The 19,624-nt window shown below is 32.9% G+C and overlaps 2 protein-coding genes across 2 annotated transcripts; both read left to right on the plus strand.

Annotated features, from left to right (window-relative positions):
- Window positions 1-494: 494 nt before the first annotated feature.
- Window positions 495-2,560, plus strand: LOC107777693 (purple acid phosphatase 17). Its single transcript, XM_016597780.2, has 7 exons — window positions 495-865; window positions 974-1,130; window positions 1,218-1,325; window positions 1,440-1,564; window positions 1,650-1,778; window positions 1,886-1,953; window positions 2,032-2,560. Exons 1-7 carry the CDS (start codon window positions 674-676, stop codon window positions 2,246-2,248), a joined length of 996 nt encoding a protein of 331 aa, XP_016453266.1. The 5' UTR covers window positions 495-673; the 3' UTR covers window positions 2,249-2,560.
- A 6,873-nt stretch (window positions 2,561-9,433) lies between these two features.
- LOC107777694 (uncharacterized) lies at window positions 9,434-16,071 on the plus strand. Its single transcript, XM_016597781.2, has 7 exons — window positions 9,434-10,277; window positions 12,895-12,933; window positions 13,028-13,098; window positions 14,879-14,943; window positions 15,040-15,129; window positions 15,219-15,311; window positions 15,443-16,071. Exons 1-7 carry the CDS (start codon window positions 9,655-9,657, stop codon window positions 15,851-15,853), a joined length of 1,392 nt encoding a protein of 463 aa, XP_016453267.2. The 5' UTR covers window positions 9,434-9,654; the 3' UTR covers window positions 15,854-16,071.
- The last annotated feature ends 3,553 nt before the right edge of the window (window positions 16,072-19,624 follow it).

Below are 19,624 nucleotides of genomic sequence, written 5' to 3' on the forward strand. Positions count from 1 at the left end.
AGGATAAATCAAAATTTAAAATAATAATTAAAATGCATAAAGTATTTATAATTATTTACGAAAAGATATTATATCATATATCAATAGTTATTCATATTTTTATATAATTAATCGGTTCAATTTTTTCGGTTTTTTAAAATAGAACCAAAACCAAACCAAATATTATCGGTTTTTAAAATTTAAAACCAAAATAAATCTAAATAAAAAAAAATATCGATTCAATTTTCTATTTGAATTGGTTTTCTGTCAAACCGTGAACAGCCCTACCCAAATTCCACGAAAAACAACAATTTCGCCTATTCATTAATCCAATCGGATAGGAACTTTTGAATCAGTTCCTTAGAATATTCTCCTTGCGATCCCCATCCATAGAATATAAGAAATATCCACCAGCATATTCGCATATCCAACAACACAAACATAATTGACCGTCTCCTTTAATCCAAAACTCGTGACCTACATCTTATTATTATTGCCCCATATTTTTACTGCCTGCTTTTAATAATCTTTAAATACCCCACAAAATCCTATACCAGTCGCTCTCTCATGCATTATTCATGATTGTTTCAGCTTGGCCTATAGAACAATAATTAATCTTGTGTTCTAATTGAAATAACAGATATTCAGATTTCTTGTTTGGTTTCTCTTTTTTTGTCAATCTCAACATAGAGCCATGGCTAGTTTTTATAAGAAATCTAAGGTTCTGTTCCTTTTGGTGGTTATTAGTTTTTTGATTTCTTGTTCTAATGCAACTGGACTTAAGAAATTTGAACACCCAACTAAAGGTAATGGCAATCTTCGATTCTTGGTTATTGGTGACTGGGGACGTAAAGGCGATTATAATCAATCTGCTGTTGCTCTCCAGGTAAATTTCTTTCGAAAATATTTGTACCTTTTTTCTTCTATATGATTTTTATCTATTCTTTTTGGTGTTTTGGATTGATAATTAATAATGTGAATAATTTGGATGCAGATGGGAAGAATAGGAGAGGAACTAGACATAGATTTTGTAGTTTCAACAGGTGACAATTTTTATGATAATGGATTAACAGGGGAAGATGATCCAAATTTTCTAGAATCTTTTACCAATGTTTACACAGCAAAGAGCTTGCAAAAGCAATGGTATTCAGGTGAATTTACAAACAAAAACTACTTACAAAATATAAATGCATTATTTTAATGATTTATAATTCTGAAATATTATTGTTGATTTGCAGTATTAGGTAACCATGATTACAGGGGAGATGCAGTAGCACAACTTAGTCCTTACCTTAGGAAAATTGACAGTAGATGGATTTGTTTGAGATCTTTCTTGATCAATGCAGGTAAAAGAAAAACACTCTCATTTTTCATTTTTTTTTGAATAAAAAATGTTGTTATTGGTTAAACTTTATTTATCGTGATTTTAATACATTAAATCTTCCTTTTACTTTTTGCAGAAATTGCTGAAATATTCTTGGTGGATACAACTCCATTCGTGAAAGAGTATTTTGTGGAAACAGAACATACTTACGATTGGCGTAATGTGATGCCTCAAAAAACATATACAGAAAACGTATTAAAAGTATGTTGACATGATTAAAAAAATTACGTACTATTTTAGGGAGATAATTTTATGATTTTTATTGAATTGTTTATATATGTTGCAGGATCTCGAGAATGCATTAAGTGAATCAACAGCAAAATGGAAAATAGTAGTGGGACATCATGCCATTAGAAGTGTAGGACATCATGGTGATACTAATGAACTTGTGGACCGTCTTCTGCCTATCCTTAGGGTAAATTGGTTTTTCTTTGTCCAATATTTGACAATTTACATCCCATAATTAATTTAGGAAATTTTCACTAGAATTTAACTTTTTTTTGTTGGGTTATGAACTATCAGGCATATGATGTAGATCTATACATGAATGGGCACGATCATTGCCTTGAACACATCAGTGATAGCGAAAGGTAAAGCTGGAGTTGAGATAAAAATGCATATATTTTTGTATTTTCTCTTATTCTAATCCATTTTTGGTTTAATTGCAGCCCCATCCAATTTTTGACGAGTGGAGCAGGATCAAAGGCATGGAGGGGAGATGTGAAATCCTTAAACAGAGAAGGAGTGAATTTCTTCTATGATGGACAAGGTTTCATGTCTGTCCAAATAACACCAACTCACGTAGAGATCGAGTTGTATGATGTTTTTGGCAAAGTTATACATAAATGGAGTAGGCCTAAGCAACTGCTTCACACGGCTATTTAGATTTTGCATTTTATTTTTTTAGAAACAAGGAGGATAGATTACAATAGACTAATCGGCTTTTATACATGTGAATGAAGTGAGGATTCGTTCCTACTTGATCGGGATTGAATGATAAAATTTTAGTAGTTGTAAATAGTTGAAGATAGATGCGGAAGAAATTGGCATTTGATTTTTGCAAGCCCTAATTTTCTCCTACAATAATAAAAATAGTCTATTTGATTTAGGGTTTATTGCGGCTCAAGAGTGTTTGTAAGTTGTACCTATTGTTAAATTACAATGCAACAACCAGCAAAGATATGTGTTTGAAGAAAATTTTGATCCTTTATCCAAAAATAATAGTTACGGGATAAATTAAAATCATACAAAGGTACATCTTCTCAGGGAGAGATGAGTAGCAATTTAACCTAACAAAAAGGAGATAAGAAGAATGAATGAAAAGAAAGATAGATATGTTAGAACTTGTATTTTGCTGCATGTTAATATCCAAACTTTCATCAAAGCAGTAAAGCACTCCTTTGGGCTTTGGACTCTGCAAGTTGTTTTGGATTGCGTGTTGTATCCACTCCTTTGGGCTTTAGACTCGAGGATACCGAGTAAAAGAGATTTTTATATTCATATACTATATATGAATCTATATTATCTTCCCGCCTCAACTTTTAATATAATTACCTTTTATATACCTAATTACCATTTATTTTAAGAGATTTAATAGTATTAATTAGTCTTCTAATTTAATTCTACCATATATTCTCACTCTCCCACGTTTCTCTCTCCAAATCTCACCCCCTCACCCACGTATCAAACCACACCCCACGTTTTCCTCTTCAATCCCCCACGATTTTCTCTTCTAAAACTAGCCAAAAACTGTTAACCCCTCCATTAACGCATTTTGCAAGTACTTTCTTCAAAAATCAGTCAAAATTTGTACTCTTCTTCAAAGTTCATACCCCCATTAACGACTTTTGCAAAGCTAGCTTCAACGATTTTCAATGAAGAAGAACATAGCTTCAAAGAACAGCCCTAACAAAGTTAAACGATCAGATGTTCCACCGTTGATAGCCATTAAAAAGATTTGAAGCTTTGAATTCGAATTTGGGTTTTCAAAAAATATTACTTGTTTGAATTGGGTGTTGTTGCAAAACAATTGGGAATTCTCTCTACGTATCTCTCTATCTCTCAATCCCTAATTTCAGTAATGTAAAGCAAAGAAAAAAAGAGCAGCAATTCCACCATTGATAGCCATTAAAAAACTTTGAAACTTTGAATTCGAATTTGAGTTTTCAAAATCATTATTTGTTTGGATTGGGTGTTGTTGCAAACAATTGAGAATATGGTTTGGAGTTTATTTTGAGGGTATTTTGGTGAAAATTAGACTTGATTTTTGCTGAATTTCAGATTGAAAGTCGAATAATAATAATAATAAGACGTGATATGCACTATATTTACAAAATTATAGTAAAATTGTAGAAATAATATAAGAAAATTGTAGATAAGTTGTAGATAAGTGTAGATAAATTGTGTAATATATAATTAGTTGTATGAAATTTATTTTTACTTTATATAAGTCAGATACAAAATATACAAAAGACATAAATTTTATATAAAATTTGTATTTAAGTTGTATGTTATTGTAGTTATATTTAACTTGATAGAAATAACGTGTGAAAGTTGTAGATAAGCTGTATAATATAATTACTTGAATGAAATTTATTTTTACTATGTATAAATCAGGTACAAAATATACAAAAAATATATTGTATAAAATTTGTATTTAAATTTTATATTTTTGTAGTTGTATTTAATTGGGTAGAAATAATATGTGAAAGTTACAGATAAATTGTATAATATATAATTAGTTGTATGAAATCTATTTTTACTATGTATAAATCAGATACAAAACATATAAAAGACATTGTTTTAAATTTTGTATCAAATTTGTGTTTAAGTTGTATGTTAGTTTAGTTGTATTTAACTGGATAGTGTACAAAAAAATTTCTATGAATAAATTGTGTGCTTATAAACGAATTCATAATATGTTAATAAACTGACAACTGAATAAATTGTGCAGACAAAGAGTTAGAGACAGATAAAACTAATTTTATAAATTCAAACCTAACAAAAAAATTACTTTGAGTTATAATTTGATGCACACAAAACCTGATGGAGGTCTGTGCCTGAACTTCTACGTTTTTTCTGTAGTTTTTTTTCGTCTTTCTCTTGGTTCCTTCAATAACAACATCTGATTTATAAATATGGAATACCATATCTTAGCCTACTTTTTGATTTTTTTTTTATAGTATTTGGTTTGGTTGAAGGGAAGCTTCCAAATTTGTGAGGTAACGTGGCTTACTAGCTAAGCTCATTTATTTGCTCATTTCCAGATTTTAAATTTTGATTATAACTGAAATAGTAGGAAATAAAATACAGAATATAAGTCGGAAGAAAAAATCTAAATTGCATTTGTTTGAAGAGAAGAGGGGAGGGAGGAGGAAAAAAAAGAAAAATGGTGTAACTAAATCTCTTGATTGAAGGCACAGATAATGGATTTGGGAGCCTTTTAAGGTAGGTTGTATATTTTTTGTAAACAAAACTTGTTTATGCCGGGTAATTAGCTAAACATGAACATTAAGGGTAATAAAGTTTCAAATAGTGTGTAGGAATGAAAAATCCTTGAGTAAAAATAGGGAGAAATTCAAAAATAGCCAGATTTACAACTGGTCGTTCAAAATAGCTCAGTTTCAAAAGTAATCGAAATTTAGCCACTTTTCGTGTAAATATAAATCTGAGCAAAAGCACTGTTCAAAATCTGAAAAATACGCCAGTATATTATGCTGAAGTTCCAGCATAAGTATACTTGAACTCCAGCATATTATACTGGAGTTCCAGGATAAGTATGTTGGAACTCCAGCATAATATGATAGAGTTCCAACATAAGTACACTAGAACTCCATCATAATATACTGGAGTTCCAGCAAGTATACCGGTCTAGCATAATATACTGGAATTTGGAGCACCGGTGCTCCAGTATCCAGTATATTATACTGGAGCCAACAAAGTATACCAGTCCTAACAAAGTTCATACCCCCATTAACGACTTTTGCAAAGCTAGCTTCAACAATTTTCAATGAAGAAGAACATAGCTTCAAAGAACAGCCCTAACAAAGTTAAACGATCCGATGTTCCACCGTTGATAGCCATTAAAAAGATTTGAAGCTTTGAATTCGAATTTGGGTTTTCAAAAAATATTACTTGTTTGAATTGGGTGTTGTTGCAAAACAATTGGGAATTCTCTCTATCTCTCAATCCCTAATTCCAGTAATATAAAGCAAAGGTAAAGAGAGCAACAATTCCACCATTGATAGCCATTAAAAAACTTTAAAACTTTGAATTCGAATTTGAGTTTTCAAAATCATTATTTGTTTGGATTGGGTGTTGTTGCAAACAATTGGGAATATGGTTGGAGTTTATATCTTAATTTTGAGGGTGTTTTGGTGAAGATTAGACTTGATTTTTGCTGAATTTCAGATTGAAAGTTGAATAATAATAATAAGAAGAAGAAGAAGACGTGATATGCACTATATTTACAAAATTATAGTAAAATTGTAGAAATAATATAAGAAAATTGTAGATAAGTTGTAGATAAGTGTAGATAAATTGTGTAATATATAATTAGTTGTATGAAATTTATTTTTACTTTATATAAGTCAGATACAAAATATACAAAAGACATAAATTTTATATAAAATTTGTATTTAAGTTGTATGTTATTGTAGTTATATTTAACTTGATAGAAATAACGTGTGAAAGTTGTAGATAAGCTGTATAATATAATTACTTGAATGAAATTTATTTTTACTATGTATAAATCAGGTACAAAATATACAAAAAATATATTGTATAAAATTTGTATTTAAATTTTATATTTTTGTAGTTGTATTTAATTGGGTAGAAATAATATGTGAAAGTTACAGATAAATTGTATAATATATAATTAGTTGTATGAAATCTATTTTTACTATGTATAAATCAGATACAAAACATATAAAAGACATTGTTTTAAATTTTGTATCAAATTTGTGTTTAAGTTGTATGTTAGTTTAGTTGTATTTAACTGGATAGTGTACAAAAAAATTTCTATGAATAAATTGTGTGCTTATAAACGAATTCATAATATGTTAATAAACTGACAACTGAATAAATTGTGCAGACAAAGAGTTAGAGACAGATAAAACTAATTTTATAAATTCAAACCTAACAAAAAAATTACTTTGAGTTATAATTTGATGCACACAAAACCTGATGGAGGTCTGTGCCTGAACTTCTACGTTTTTTCTGTAGTTTTTTTTCGTCTTTCTCTTGGTTCCTTCAATAACAACATCTGATTTATAAATATGGAATACCATATCTTAGCCTACTTTTTGATTTTTTTTTTATAGTATTTGGTTTGGTTGAAGGGAAGCTTCCAAATTTGTGAGGTAACGTGGCTTACTAGCTAAGCTCATTTATTTGCTCATTTCCAGATTTTAAATTTTGATTATAACTGAAATAGTAGGAAATAAAATACAGAATATAAGTCGAAAAAAAAATCTAAATTGCATTTGTTTGAAGAGAAGAGGGGAGGGAGGAGAAAAAAAGGAAAAAGGGTGTAACTAAATCTCTTGATTGAAGGCACAAATAATGGATTTGGAAGCCTTTTAAGGTAGGTTGTATATTTTTTGTAAACAAAACTTGTTTATGCCGGGTAATTAGCTAAACATGAACATTAAGGGTAATAAAGTTTCAAATAGTGTGTAGGAATGAAAAATCCTTGAGTAAAAATAGGGAGAAATTCAAAAATAGCCAGATTTACAACTGGTCGTTCAAAATAGCTCAGTTTCAAAAGTAATCGAAATTTAGCCACTTTTCGTGTAAATATAAATCTGAGCAAAAGCACTGTTCAAAATCCGAAAAATACGCCAGTATAAGTTCCAGCATAAGTATACTTGAACTCCAGCATATTATACTGGAGTTCCAGGATAAGTATGTTGGAACTCCAGCATAATATGATAGAGTTCCAACATAAGTACACTAGAACTCCATCATAATATACTGGAGTTCCAGCAAGTATACCGGTCTAGCATAATATACTGGAATTTGGAGCACCGGTGCTCCAGTATCCAGTATATTATACTGGAGCCAGCAAAGTATACCAGTCCAACATAATATGCTGGAGTTCATACACAAGTGCACCGAACTCCAATATATTATGCTGGACCGGTCTCTGTTGCAGCAAAATAGTGGCTATTTTTCGTTGACTTGGTAAACGCTGGCTATTTTTGAATGACCAGTCTGAAAACTGACTATACCGTGCTATTTTTACGTAAAAATAGGGATAATCTACGTGGTATGCCCATTGAAAACATTAGTTAACACCATATACAATTAACATATTTATTTTACTTTGTATACCTACTTTATAAAATTATTTTACCATGTATATCTAAACATCAGTTAACACCATATACAATTAAAATATTTATTTTACTCTGTATACCTACTTTATAAAATTATTTTACCATGTATATCTATTGTATTCTAAAATATAATACTGTATATTTCAAATTAGAATATTGCGATATATTTAATTTGAATATTGTATTCCAAATTAGAATACTGTAGCATGTTTGGTTTGAATATTGTATTCCAAATTAAAAATGGATACTATATTCCAAATTAAAACGTTGTAGTATATTTTGTTTGGATACTGTATTCCAAATTAAAATAGTGTAGTATGTTTTGTTAGAATATTATGGTATGTTTAGTTTGGATATTGTATTCTTCATTAGAATATTAGGGTAAGCTAGGTTTGGATTTTTCAAATTAGAATATTATGGTATCTTTAGTTTGAATAATATATTCCAAATTAAAATATTATGGTTTGTTTAGTTAGAATATTTTATTGCAAATTAGTATATATGGTAAATTAGGTTTGGTTTGTATTCCAAAGTAGAATATCGTTATATGTTTTAGAATATATGGAGGCATAGCGTGTAATATTTTTGGGATATTTGATGTAATTTCAAAACTTAGGTATATCATGAAAGTGAGTTTTATAAACGGGTATATCATGTAACTTCCCCTAAAAATAGTACGAGCTAGTCAGTTTTCGGACTGGTCATTGAAAAATAGTCAGCGTTTGAAAGTCATTGAAAAATAGCCACTATTTTGCTGCAACACGGAAAGTTTCAGCATAATATACTGTAGATCGGTGCACTTGTGTATGAACTTCCAGCAAATTATGCTGGACCGGTATATTATACTGGAACTCCAGCATATTATGCTGGAACTCCAGTATAGTTCCAGTATATTATACTGCAGTATTTTCCGGAGTTTGAACTGTATTTTGGTTTAAATTTATCTTTACATGAAAAGTGGTTAAAATTTGATTACTTTTGAAACTATGACTATTTTTAAATGACCACTTGTAAATCTGGCTATTTTTGAATTTTTCCCTTACTGACGATCCACAATCCACAATAGGACCCTGGGTCTCTTGTTTCCACTTGGTGTTCCTTAAGCCCAATGGTTACTTTTGGATGTGGAGCTACTGAAACCGAAACAGGAACTGTTGGTCCATGGGTTATAATTAGTAATAAATTTCAGTAAAGTAACTTGCATGAAAAGAAAATCTACCTATGTTGAAATAAATCCACTACTACATGGATAGTATAAGAAGATATGATTAGTTTGTTTGCAAGAAAATACAGAACCTTTATTTATGGAAAGAAACCAATTAATGAACACAATACAACCTAATAGTGGCAGTTTAAGGTGTGAAATGGATGAGTCATTTAATTTTGACCCGACAAAAAAGATTATTTGAACTGAAACTAATACTGACCATTCAAAGTTTTCCGGTGAGGCCATGACCAAATAAATTACATCAACATTGATCATATTCCGATGAAGTCAAAATTGACAACAGTATAAAAACCAAGTGACCGGTGCTCCAAGTCACTTTCTCTTTCAGGTGAAACATCGTGGTCCGTAAATGGCACGTGTCATGATCAATTTTACTGCTGTGACTGTGTCAAAACTTATCGCCGCATAAGAAAACATGTGCTTAGGTGACACGTGGTAGCATCATTGACCGCTAGTCTGTAGCGTAATTTTCTGGGCCTTTATTTATTCATAACTTCTCGGAAGCTTGAGGAGGGTGGTGGCCGAGACCGAAGGAAAAAACCTTTACGCATCCCCCTTCAGCCTTCCAACTTCTTCTCTTCTCTTCTCAAACTCTCTCCCCATTTCCTTATCTAATTTTTTAAAAATATTCCGTATTCAACTTTGCTTTCCGGAATAACCACAATCTTATCTAAATTTTTCCTACCAACAAATTCGAAATTTTGTTCATCCAATTTTTCCATTTTATGATTTGCTTGACAAGTCATAAGTTGTGTATACCTCCACGAATTGAATCACATTTCGGAACCTATATTAACACTAAACGAAATTTGAGATTAATTAATTCTGGGAATTTTCATAAATATTTATCCGAGTTGAAATCGTTGACGACGTTTGGGATAAAAAGAAGGACGACATCAACAACAATGGCGGTCGAAATAGCGAAAGCAAACGAAGCGACGTTAATATTGACGTCAGGTGCAAGCGGGAGAATCAGCGCACTATTTTCGTTGTGCGTATTGAGAAGTTTGTTCCTTTTGATAAATGCTTTCGTGTTGTTATTGTTGTTGCCATTTCGTGGACGGAGGAGGATGACGTCGCCGGCGGCGTCGGGGTCGCAGGAGAAGACCGGGAAGGAGGAAAAAGCGACGGCGTTGGAAAGGAAGGGTCCGGTGGTTCGAGTGCCGTCGAAAATGGTGCCGCGGAAGAGCGCGGTGGAGCAGGAGGTGGCGGCGAGACGATCGCTGGCGATAAGGAGAGTGCTTCAGGATGATGATAAAGAGACGCTGAGGGAATTTTCGCTGTTTGTTACGTCAAGAGGAGACACCATGTTCACGCAATCATGGACACCTGTTTCCTTCAAACCCAGGTAATTAATTGATTACTCCTATTCCAAAACGAAAGCCCTTATTTTAACTTTTAAATATTATTAAAATGAGAAAATGTGATTTATTATATTAGTAGTGTGTGTATTTTAAAATTCTAATCGAAAAATTACGCAATGGATAGTAGTAATGGAAAGCCATTACTCTTCGGGATTGATTACCTGTAATCATTATTATTCTCAGCGTCTTTTTTTTTTATTTGATTAATGTGGTGAGTATATTATTCCAAATTCAGAAGGACCCCTTTCTTGGTGTTTTGGAAGGTCCTAGGATGTTTGAATAGAGGGGAATTTCACTTTAGTCCTTCAAATATCTAAAAATTCTAACTTTATTCCTTGTGATATCACTATTAAGTACATTTAATCTTCAACTTATTGAAATGTCTATTTTTAATCCCCTTTACTTCTGAATCTTAATAAATTTAATGAATTATATACCATTACATTTATGTGATTTTTAATGATTATGTTAAGTTTGTTTTTACTCCATATTTGTGAGTAATATTCTAAAAGTCATCTAAATATAACATATTTCCTAGATAAAGGGATAAAAGTAAACAATTTTAATAAATTGAAGGTCAAGTATGCCCTGTTATAAATTACCAGGATTAACATTAAAATTTATTAATAACTGAGGGACCTAAAGTGCAATTATTGCTTAAATTAATTTCTTTTTGTGTTTTTATTTCTGCCATGCAATGTCTTCTTGTTGTGAGCTTCTTGCTTTCCACGTTAGTGTTGGACAGGATTACAAACTAGTGGACTGATAACTTTGAAAAATGAGTTGCATGGCGATTTCTGCTGATGCTTAGGGAATGCAGATTTTTTGTATTGTGATATTTAATTACTAGAATGGAATTTTGTTCTGCTTAAATTTCCACCATACAGCAGAGCTTAGAGTATTTTTCAGAGAATTATTCTTCTTGTTTTTATCGTGTTCTGAGCGTGACTGCACAGTAACGCGTAATAATGGCAAGGGTATTTCTGTTGTCTTGATTAGCTAAGTTGATATTAACCATTATTCCTTTTGTGCGGTGCCTGCAATTATTCTGAATGCAAAATTGAATGGTATACTTTTATCGTCTTAATGTATGGTGTATTTTCTTTTTTGCTTTCAGAAAATTTTGGTTCTCCACATTCTTTTAAATATATTTGAGCTAAAAAAGCTCCTGTTTTAACAGGTTCTTGACGTTTTAAAAATAATATTCCTAGTAGTTGAATGGTTATTCTCCATTTGAATTTCATCTTTGACTACAATTTTACTAGACGTTCTTTATAATTTTGGCTGAAAGTGATATGTGATGGGTCTGTTATAAGTGCTTAAAAGGAATATTGCAGCTTCTTGCAAATAATGGGAGTTGGTCCCTAGAGTGGACCGCTTCCCAAGAATCCCAAAACCCAAGTCACAAATGATGATATTTTCTGATTATTTTGTGTGGTAGCCATGGGCATAATGGGAGGTCCGGCTTTTTCCTCGCATGAGCTGCCATAACGTGGCAGCTCTTTTCAAAATATCTCACAAGTCCAATTGGCTCACAATGTAACTAGATGCCTTGTTAAGAAATGAACTAAAGAGACTTCCGGTGACTAGTATTTATGCTCTTGTTTTTTCACTATTGGACACAAACATGAATACAAAATCCTGCTCCGATTAAAAGGTAATTAAGAGGTCGTTTGGCATAGTGTGTTAGAGAAAATAATGTATGTATTAGCTTTGTGTATTAGTAATGTTTTGTTTGGTACACTTTTTCAACCTATGTATAACTAATACAAGCATTAGTTATACGCTCTATTTGGTATTATCCTGTGTATAGCTAATGCATAGAAAATCATGTCATTAGCTATACAAAGGCTATTAATGCATGCATTAGCATGGTTAATGACAAAATTATCCTTAAAGTCCCTTAAGTTAAAGAATATGGAGGGCATTTTTGTAAACAATTAAATTTCTTAAAAATTATGCACTGCATTTTAATTTTTAATACACCACACCAAACAATGCATAAGAAATAATCTCTGTATAACTAATGCTTGCATTACTAATCCATGCATTACTAACCCCTGCATTACTAATGCACCTTATTTAGCATTATTCTTATACGCCCTACCAAACGACCCCTAAGGGTGATACTAAGAAACGAGTGCATTAAATTAATTTTCGTTCCAAATATGGTAAACCTCCGCTTCATTTTATACAACAACGTTTGACTGAACATGAAATTCAAGAAAATATGAAAAACTTTAGAACTTATAGACTTAAATATGCTTTGGCATTTTTGTGGTTATAACATAATGACATTAAGTGTAAAATGGGTAGTTGAAAGTTAAAATATGTAAAATAAAACAAATGGAGTAATTGCTTGGTTCAGCTTCTCTTGCTGTTGATACACAGTAAATTATGTTGTTTTCCTTCTATTTCACGTTTCTCTTGGTTAGTTTTATGGGTAGTTGAAAGTTAAAATTATGTTGATACACAGCTTCTCTTGGTTCAGCTTCTCTTGCTTGGTTCAGCAAAAACATTTGATCATCTATATTGCACGTTTTGCTCCACACAAGTTTTCTGTTGAAATAAAGTTTTATGATGTTATTTGTCTTGGTGCAGGGGTTTGGTTTTCTTGTTGCATGGCCTCAATGAACACAGGTTTACATTTGTCTTGCAAGGCTCTCGTGATTTTTAATTTCGATTCAAATGTTCATTATATCTTAAAGTCTCTGCATTCTTCATTTTGCAACAGCGGCCGGTATAATGATTTCGCCAAGAAGCTAAATGCAAATGGCTATAAAGTTTATGGAATGGACTGGATTGGTAAGTTCTGTGCTTGCGAAACGCATTACTATTATACAGCGCTTGCTTAAATAATTTATATATTCCCTGGTATTCTTGCATTCTGGCATCTTAGTTCTGTTTATTTTTTCTTGTCTGGTGAATTTGATAAAATTGACTCTCAAGGTATAGTTGATTGGCGTCCTCTATCTCAAAGCGGTGTTCTTATTTTATTTTATTTCTGTTCTCCTGTTTCTTTCATTATGTATGTTGACTGAACTATAGCAGTACTCTTCATCAAGGCACTCTGAGGCTTATCTTTAAATTCCTCACTCTTTCCTTTATTTTAGGAACAATGGTTTTGTGCTTAGTCTAGTTTCGATCCCTGCCAGAAATCTGGCTCTCTTTTTTCTTTATCTTGTTTTGTTTTCATCTCAATTTATCCAAATCCTAGTCTTTATGGATGTTCAATCCCTTAAGATTTTGTCCGCTCTTTAATTACGAGTGAGTACTCTGCCAACATTCAAATGCTAAAAATCTTTACTAAATGAGATCTGTGTTAGTTTTGCTGTGTATTGATTATTCCAGTGATGCTTCCCTGTAATAATATAATGCTCTAAAATTTACACTATTTTCTCCCACTTGCTTGCTCTCCAATCTGATCTGTTCTTTCCAATGGAAAGATATCAAGACATCTTATACTTTCGTATCTTTCGCTAGGATCGGATCTTGTTGTAATGTGTTTTACCAATTGCCAGAAACCTAAAGAATGTCTTTGCTTTCTCCATTAAGCTTCTTTGATTGTTGTATTAAAGAAGGAGCAAATAAAGCAGAAAAAAGGAAATGAAATGTGCTACTTCCCCGCTTTGGAGTGTGGGTTGGGGGGAAGGTGAAAGGTTAAAGGAAAATGCTCCGACGATGCTCCACGTATATCTAATAAAAGCTTCAGCGCCAGCAGGTTATCCAAGAATTATCTTTAGAAGTCATCCACCAGCTGGCTGGCGATGAACTGTTCGACTGCACACTGATACTTATGCGATTATTACGAACTCATTGGTTCTTCACATAACAGAGACGAGAAAATACATGGTTATCTGGGTGTATGTGAGAGTAAATCATAAAATACCTATACCACACTACTTAATGCGCAATTTTCTTTCTCTTCTCTATGATATAAGACCTAAATTTTAGGTGGTTCATCTATCGATTTTAAACCTGAATGTCATTTTCTTCCCTTTCTCAAGCTTTAAAATTCTGATATTCATCTGTCGATGATCTATAGAGGAAGAAAATTTATTGTATGGTTGCTGTTATTATGGTTGAGAAGTCAGTCTTCAACTATGCATCTATGTCGCATGTTGCAGGGGTTGGATTTCCTCCAATCAGGGTGCCATTGGTGCGAAAAAGTAACATGTGAAGCTCCATCTCATAAGTAAGCTATTAAATTGAATCTTTGTATCTGCCTCTGTGCATGAAAGGGTAATGGAGGGAGGAGAAGGTGCTTACAACTCCATTTTAAAGACATTTTACTGGAAAGAAAATCCTAATATACTATCACGCATTAACGAGGGCCATGTCTCAGAAAGTAATATTCAATCTGACTCTAACTGTTGTCTTGAAACCTTGAATTTGTCTGAAATCACCCCTTTCTCTCATTGTAGGCCTTGGCCTTTTCTACTATTTATTGCTTATTAACTGTGTATGTTTAAGTTTATCACTGGAATGCATTTGGTAGTGTGTAAATAGTTCTGTACCAATTAAGGGTGACTCTGAATCCTTTGGGAATGTTCTTTCTAAAATTTCAAGCTTCTTCCTCACGCAGGACATGGTGGAAGTGATGGACTGCACGCTTATGTCCCTTCTCTTGATGATGCTGTCAATGACATGGTATGATTATTTTATTTTTCATGCATAGCGTAAAAAAGCTGAAACATGAAACATTTGAGTTAGTCTTATTTACAACCTTTCTTCCACTTGGTGCAGAAACACTTTCTCTCGAAGGTTTTAGCTGAAAATCCTGGACTTCCGTGTTTTTGCTTTGGACATTCGACTGGTGCAGCTATAGTCCTTAAGGTAAATGAAACTGATGGTTTTCTGCTCAATTATCTGTCGAATTGGTAATCAAGACTGTCGCTGACTCTGTCCTTCACTGATACTTGTAGGCAGCACTTGATCCAAAGGTAGAATCTAGGATTGCTGGCGTTGTATTAACTTCACCTGCTGTAGGAGTTCAACCAGCTCATCCAATTTTCACAGTAAGTGTTCGTTTCAAAATCAAATTCCTGCTTTTGTCTTGTATTTTTTCATTGAACATTAAATAACGTAGATGTGATCATTTTTGTTGTTGAGCCTTAACGATTATGGAGTTCTGATTCTTAATTTATAGGTACTTGCTCCAATTGTCTCATTCCTAATGCCAAGATACCAGTTCAGTGCAGCAAACAAAAGGGGTGCCGTAGTATCTAGGGATCCGGCAGCATTACTGGCCAAGTATTCAGATCCACTAGTATTCACTGGATCCATTAGGGTACGAACAGGTTATGAGATTCTTCGGATAACTGCTTACTTGCAACAGAATCTGAGCAAGTTGACAGTACCATTCCTAGTTCTTCATGGCTCTGATGATGCGGTCACTGACCCGGAAGGTTCTAAGAAACTCTACGAAGAGGCTTCTTCAACTGATAAAAGTATCAAACTGTATCAAGGGTTGCTGCATGACCTGCTTTTCGAGCCGGAAAGAGAAGAAGTAATGAAGGACGTAATTGACTGGTTGAACCAAAGATTGCTGAATTGTTAAGGACTATAACGGTTCAATCAGAAGAGATCGATAGGGGGGAAATTGCAGAATCCGAAGAGATTATAGAGAGGAAGAGAATTGAACTTTGCTCAATTAGTTTTAAGCACATTAAAACTTGGTTGAAGCCCTGCATTCTTAGATGTTATGTAAACTAATCTATACTCAGTTTGTCAATTTTCTTGGAAAGGAATACTCTAAGGGAATCTTTTCTGTTTCCAGGATGGACTTTTGTGATTCAGAAATTAGTTTCCTCCGGTTTGTTTGGGGTAACCGTTTTTGTGAAAGGTCAAAAGCGGTTTATTAATTTATTTTCATCATGCTTTGATTTTAGAGCTTTTGTAAGTACAATAACTCCTCAGATAAACACAATTGATGAATAACCGACTGTCAAAGTAAAGCAACCATTCAAAACGTTTTCTTTTGTTTCTTGACCTGTCTTTAGTAATTTCTACGTATTATTTTATGTTATCTTAACAGCAAGACAGCTGTGAAAAGAGAAATAAAAATATGTGATAGCGTTCCTCTTTCTGTTTGGAAGATATATTAAGAAGACTCCAGCCTGTGTAATAGTGACTAATTCATATCTTTTATTACTTGTGAAACATAAGAGGGAGAAAAAAGGCCATGGAGCAAGTAATAGTGACTAATTCATATATTTTATTAATTTGATTCAACGTGTGGCTCGTGCCCGTAGTTTACTTCCGGTTAGTTTAAGAGTAACTTTTAAAGTGTTCAATATAATAATGTTCTGGCTTAAGAAGACCATAATAATCTTTATATGCCATGACTTCTTGTTTTTTGGTTCTAATTTATAAGTAGCAAGAGTTATATTTCTTTTTGTTACTGATAGAACACAGATTTTACTTCTTGGGGATTGAGAAGTCGTAAGTAGTACTCATTAAACTTAGCAAGCCTATCCAAGATACACTATTGCAAATAAATCCAGTGCTTAATAATTGCACTTTTATGTTCTCCTATTTTTTTTTTCCTCTTTTCTGATGTTTGGAGTGAGAGAGAGTTCCACTAAACGGTTTAAAATTTAAGGAAATATATGAAAGGAACGTCTATGCTAAAAGACAAGAATATGGACCACTTGCACTAGGTGGATGTCAACAATTAGATGAAATTCATGTGGTCGGCTTTGATGTCATGAATAGTGCCTTCCAGGACATACTACAGAGATCGGATCTCTCATACTTTGCTTAGATTTATCGTTCTATTTTTTTCTTTTTTTCTTTCTTTTATAGTCGTTGTGCCGCTTTATGTGTACCTTAAATTTTGTATCGAATGTTTGTTACCTCTCGCTTTGTACTAAGTCTTTCTTCTCTCGCCAGTACAAATATTAAGTCTTTCTTCTTTTAGGTAGGAATATACATAAACCGAATTGGTTCAGTTACTACATAAAAAATAAGGCATTTGTGATGGTTATTTTTACGTATAACGGCGCTTTTAAACCGCCGAAATGTTCAAATCCCACATGAACCCATATTCCTTAACTTAGATATGCCCTGGGCTCATTACCATCTGATTAAAGAGATGGAGATCAACACAAATTTCATTTGCCTACTAGGCTACTACTCTCTCCGGTCCACTTTAATTAATTTTTTGGCATTTTTTTGTGGTCCAAAATATTTGATTTTTCAAATATCAAATCAAATATTAGAAAGAACTAACTTCTTTTTTATCAAAGTTGGCCTGGGAGTAAAGAGCCTAAGAGTATTTGTTGTATTTTCAATGAACAAATTAAGGTGATCAATTACATTGTTAATGAATATTAAAAGGTGAATTCCTTAATAAGTGTGAAAACAGTCAAAAAAAAAATTAAAGTGGAACCAGAGGGAGTACTGTTTAATCTGTACTCTGTATAGCCTATTCTTTTCCACCAATTCCCTTTCCCTCATTCTAAATTATGCGGTATTTGATTCCTTAAAAAGTGTTTTCCATTAAAAGTTTTGTTTTTATATATGAAGCAAAGATTTGGCTATACAACAAGAAAGTAGGAGGGACAAATATTTAGTCCATCCAGTACGTAGGCCAAGAGATAGGGAAAAAAAAAATGCCAGGAGATATGGGTTCATTAAGCTAATTAATTCCAAAAGTTGAGTTGAAAACAACGTGATAAATAAATAAAACATTTTGACAGTAATGATCTAATTATATTCCAACACGTAGCTTCGACCCGTAAATAAACGTTTTCCAAGCGTCTTTTGCTGATTAGTCCAAAAGGTATCCTTTGGTGTAACTCATATACTTACTATATATATATTGTTACTCCGTACTTTAATTTATATCGAGTAGGTCCTTTCTGGGTACTCATTGTTAGGTGTTTGTCCTGATTTTCTTACCATGTTTGATTTTTTTATCTCTCGAAGGAAAGGACAACATATTTACCATACTTGAGTTTTTTTTTTCTTAGTAGGAAATTATAAATCTCCCATATATGACGAGTCATTTTTCTTGTAGGAAAAAGTTTGGACTTCTATAAATTGAGGATCATTTTCATTTTGTAGCATCCACAATGTAGCCATATGGGGGTTACAACTCATAAACCCGAGACTATATCTAATGAAGATTGGAATTTCGAACACCAATAAGTATGTGGATATATACGACAATGGGTTGAAGATAATGTTCGCAACCATATCGTGAATGAGACACATGCGAGATCATAGTGGGAAAAGCTAGAGACTTTTTAGCTTCAAAAACTGGAAACAACAAGTTATTCCTACTAAAGCAATTGATGTCCTTTAAATACAAGGATGATAGTCATATCCTTGATCACATAAATGATTTCCAAGGAAATCTTCATCAGCTATCTGGAATGAGAGTTAATTTTGATGATGAGATATAAGGACTTTGGCTTCTTAATACTCTGTCAGATTCTTGGGAAATGCTTCGTGTTTCTTTGACAATTTCGGCTTCTGGTAGTAAGGTGACCATGAAATATGCTAAAAGTAGTGTGTTGAACGAGGAAGTAAGGAAAAAATCTCAAGGTTCGTCCTCACATGAAGACCGGGGGAGAGATAGAACAAGAGATTCGAGGAATAGAGGTAAAAATAGAAGTAAGTCAATGTCCAAATACCATAATATTACGTGCAGCTATTGTGGCAAGAAAGGGCATATCAAAAGGTTCTGCCACAAGTTGAAGCAAGACATTAAAGAAGGAAAGAAAGTAAGAAAATAACGAGAACAATGTTGCTGCTATTGTTCGAGATGACCTTCGTTTTGCTTGTGATGAAAACGTCATCAATTTGATATCCCATGAGACGAGCTAGATAGCAGATTCTGGAGCTACCTCACTTATCACATTAAAGAAGGAAAGACATTTGAAAATAACGAGAACAATGTTGTTGTTATTGTTCAAGATGACCTTCGTTTTGCTTGTGATGAAAACATCATCAATTTGGTATCCCATGAGACGAGCTGAATAGCAGATTTTGGAGCTGCCTCACATGTCACACCAAGAAAAGGCTTTTTCTCATCTTATACTCCTATTGATTCTGGAGTGGTAAAGAGAGGCAATGCTAGTGAAGTTAAGGTGTTTAGTGTTGGCACAGTTTGTTTGAAAACTAATCATGGTTCAACGTTAGTTCTTCAAAATGTCAAACATGCTCCAGAATTTCCTTTCAATTTGGTCTCCGCAGGAAGATTAGATGATGAAGGTTACTATATGCCCTCTTTAATGGCCAATAGAAGCTCACCAAAGGCTCATTAGTAGTGACTCGATGAGTTAAGTCTTTTCATTTGTATGTGATACAACGCTTTATTTTA

The sequence above is a fragment of the Nicotiana tabacum genome, chromosome 6 (genome assembly GCF_000715075.1).
Source record: "Nicotiana tabacum cultivar K326 chromosome 6, ASM71507v2, whole genome shotgun sequence".
Lineage (NCBI taxonomy): Eukaryota > Viridiplantae > Streptophyta > Magnoliopsida > Solanales > Solanaceae > Nicotiana > Nicotiana tabacum.

Bases quoted from the DNA above. Each gene is read 5' to 3' on its own strand.
- LOC107777693 (XM_016597780.2), top strand. From the start codon at position 674: ATGGCTAGTTTTTATAAGAAATCTAAGGTTCTGTTCCTTTTGGTGGTT. The intron at 1,565-1,649 runs GTATGTTGACAT...TATATGTTGCAG, and splicing joins ATACAGAAAACGTATTAAAA to GATCTCGAGAATGCATTAAG. The intron at 1,779-1,885 runs GTAAATTGGTTT...ATGAACTATCAG, and splicing joins GTCTTCTGCCTATCCTTAGG to GCATATGATGTAGATCTATA.
- LOC107777694 (XM_016597781.2), top strand. From the start codon at position 9,655: ATGATTTGCTTGACAAGTCATAAGTTGTGTATACCTCCACGAATTGAA. The intron at 10,278-12,894 runs GTAATTAATTGA...GTCTTGGTGCAG, and splicing joins CCTGTTTCCTTCAAACCCAG to GGGTTTGGTTTTCTTGTTGC. The intron at 13,099-14,878 runs GTAAGTTCTGTG...TTCCTCACGCAG, and splicing joins TTATGGAATGGACTGGATTG to GACATGGTGGAAGTGATGGA.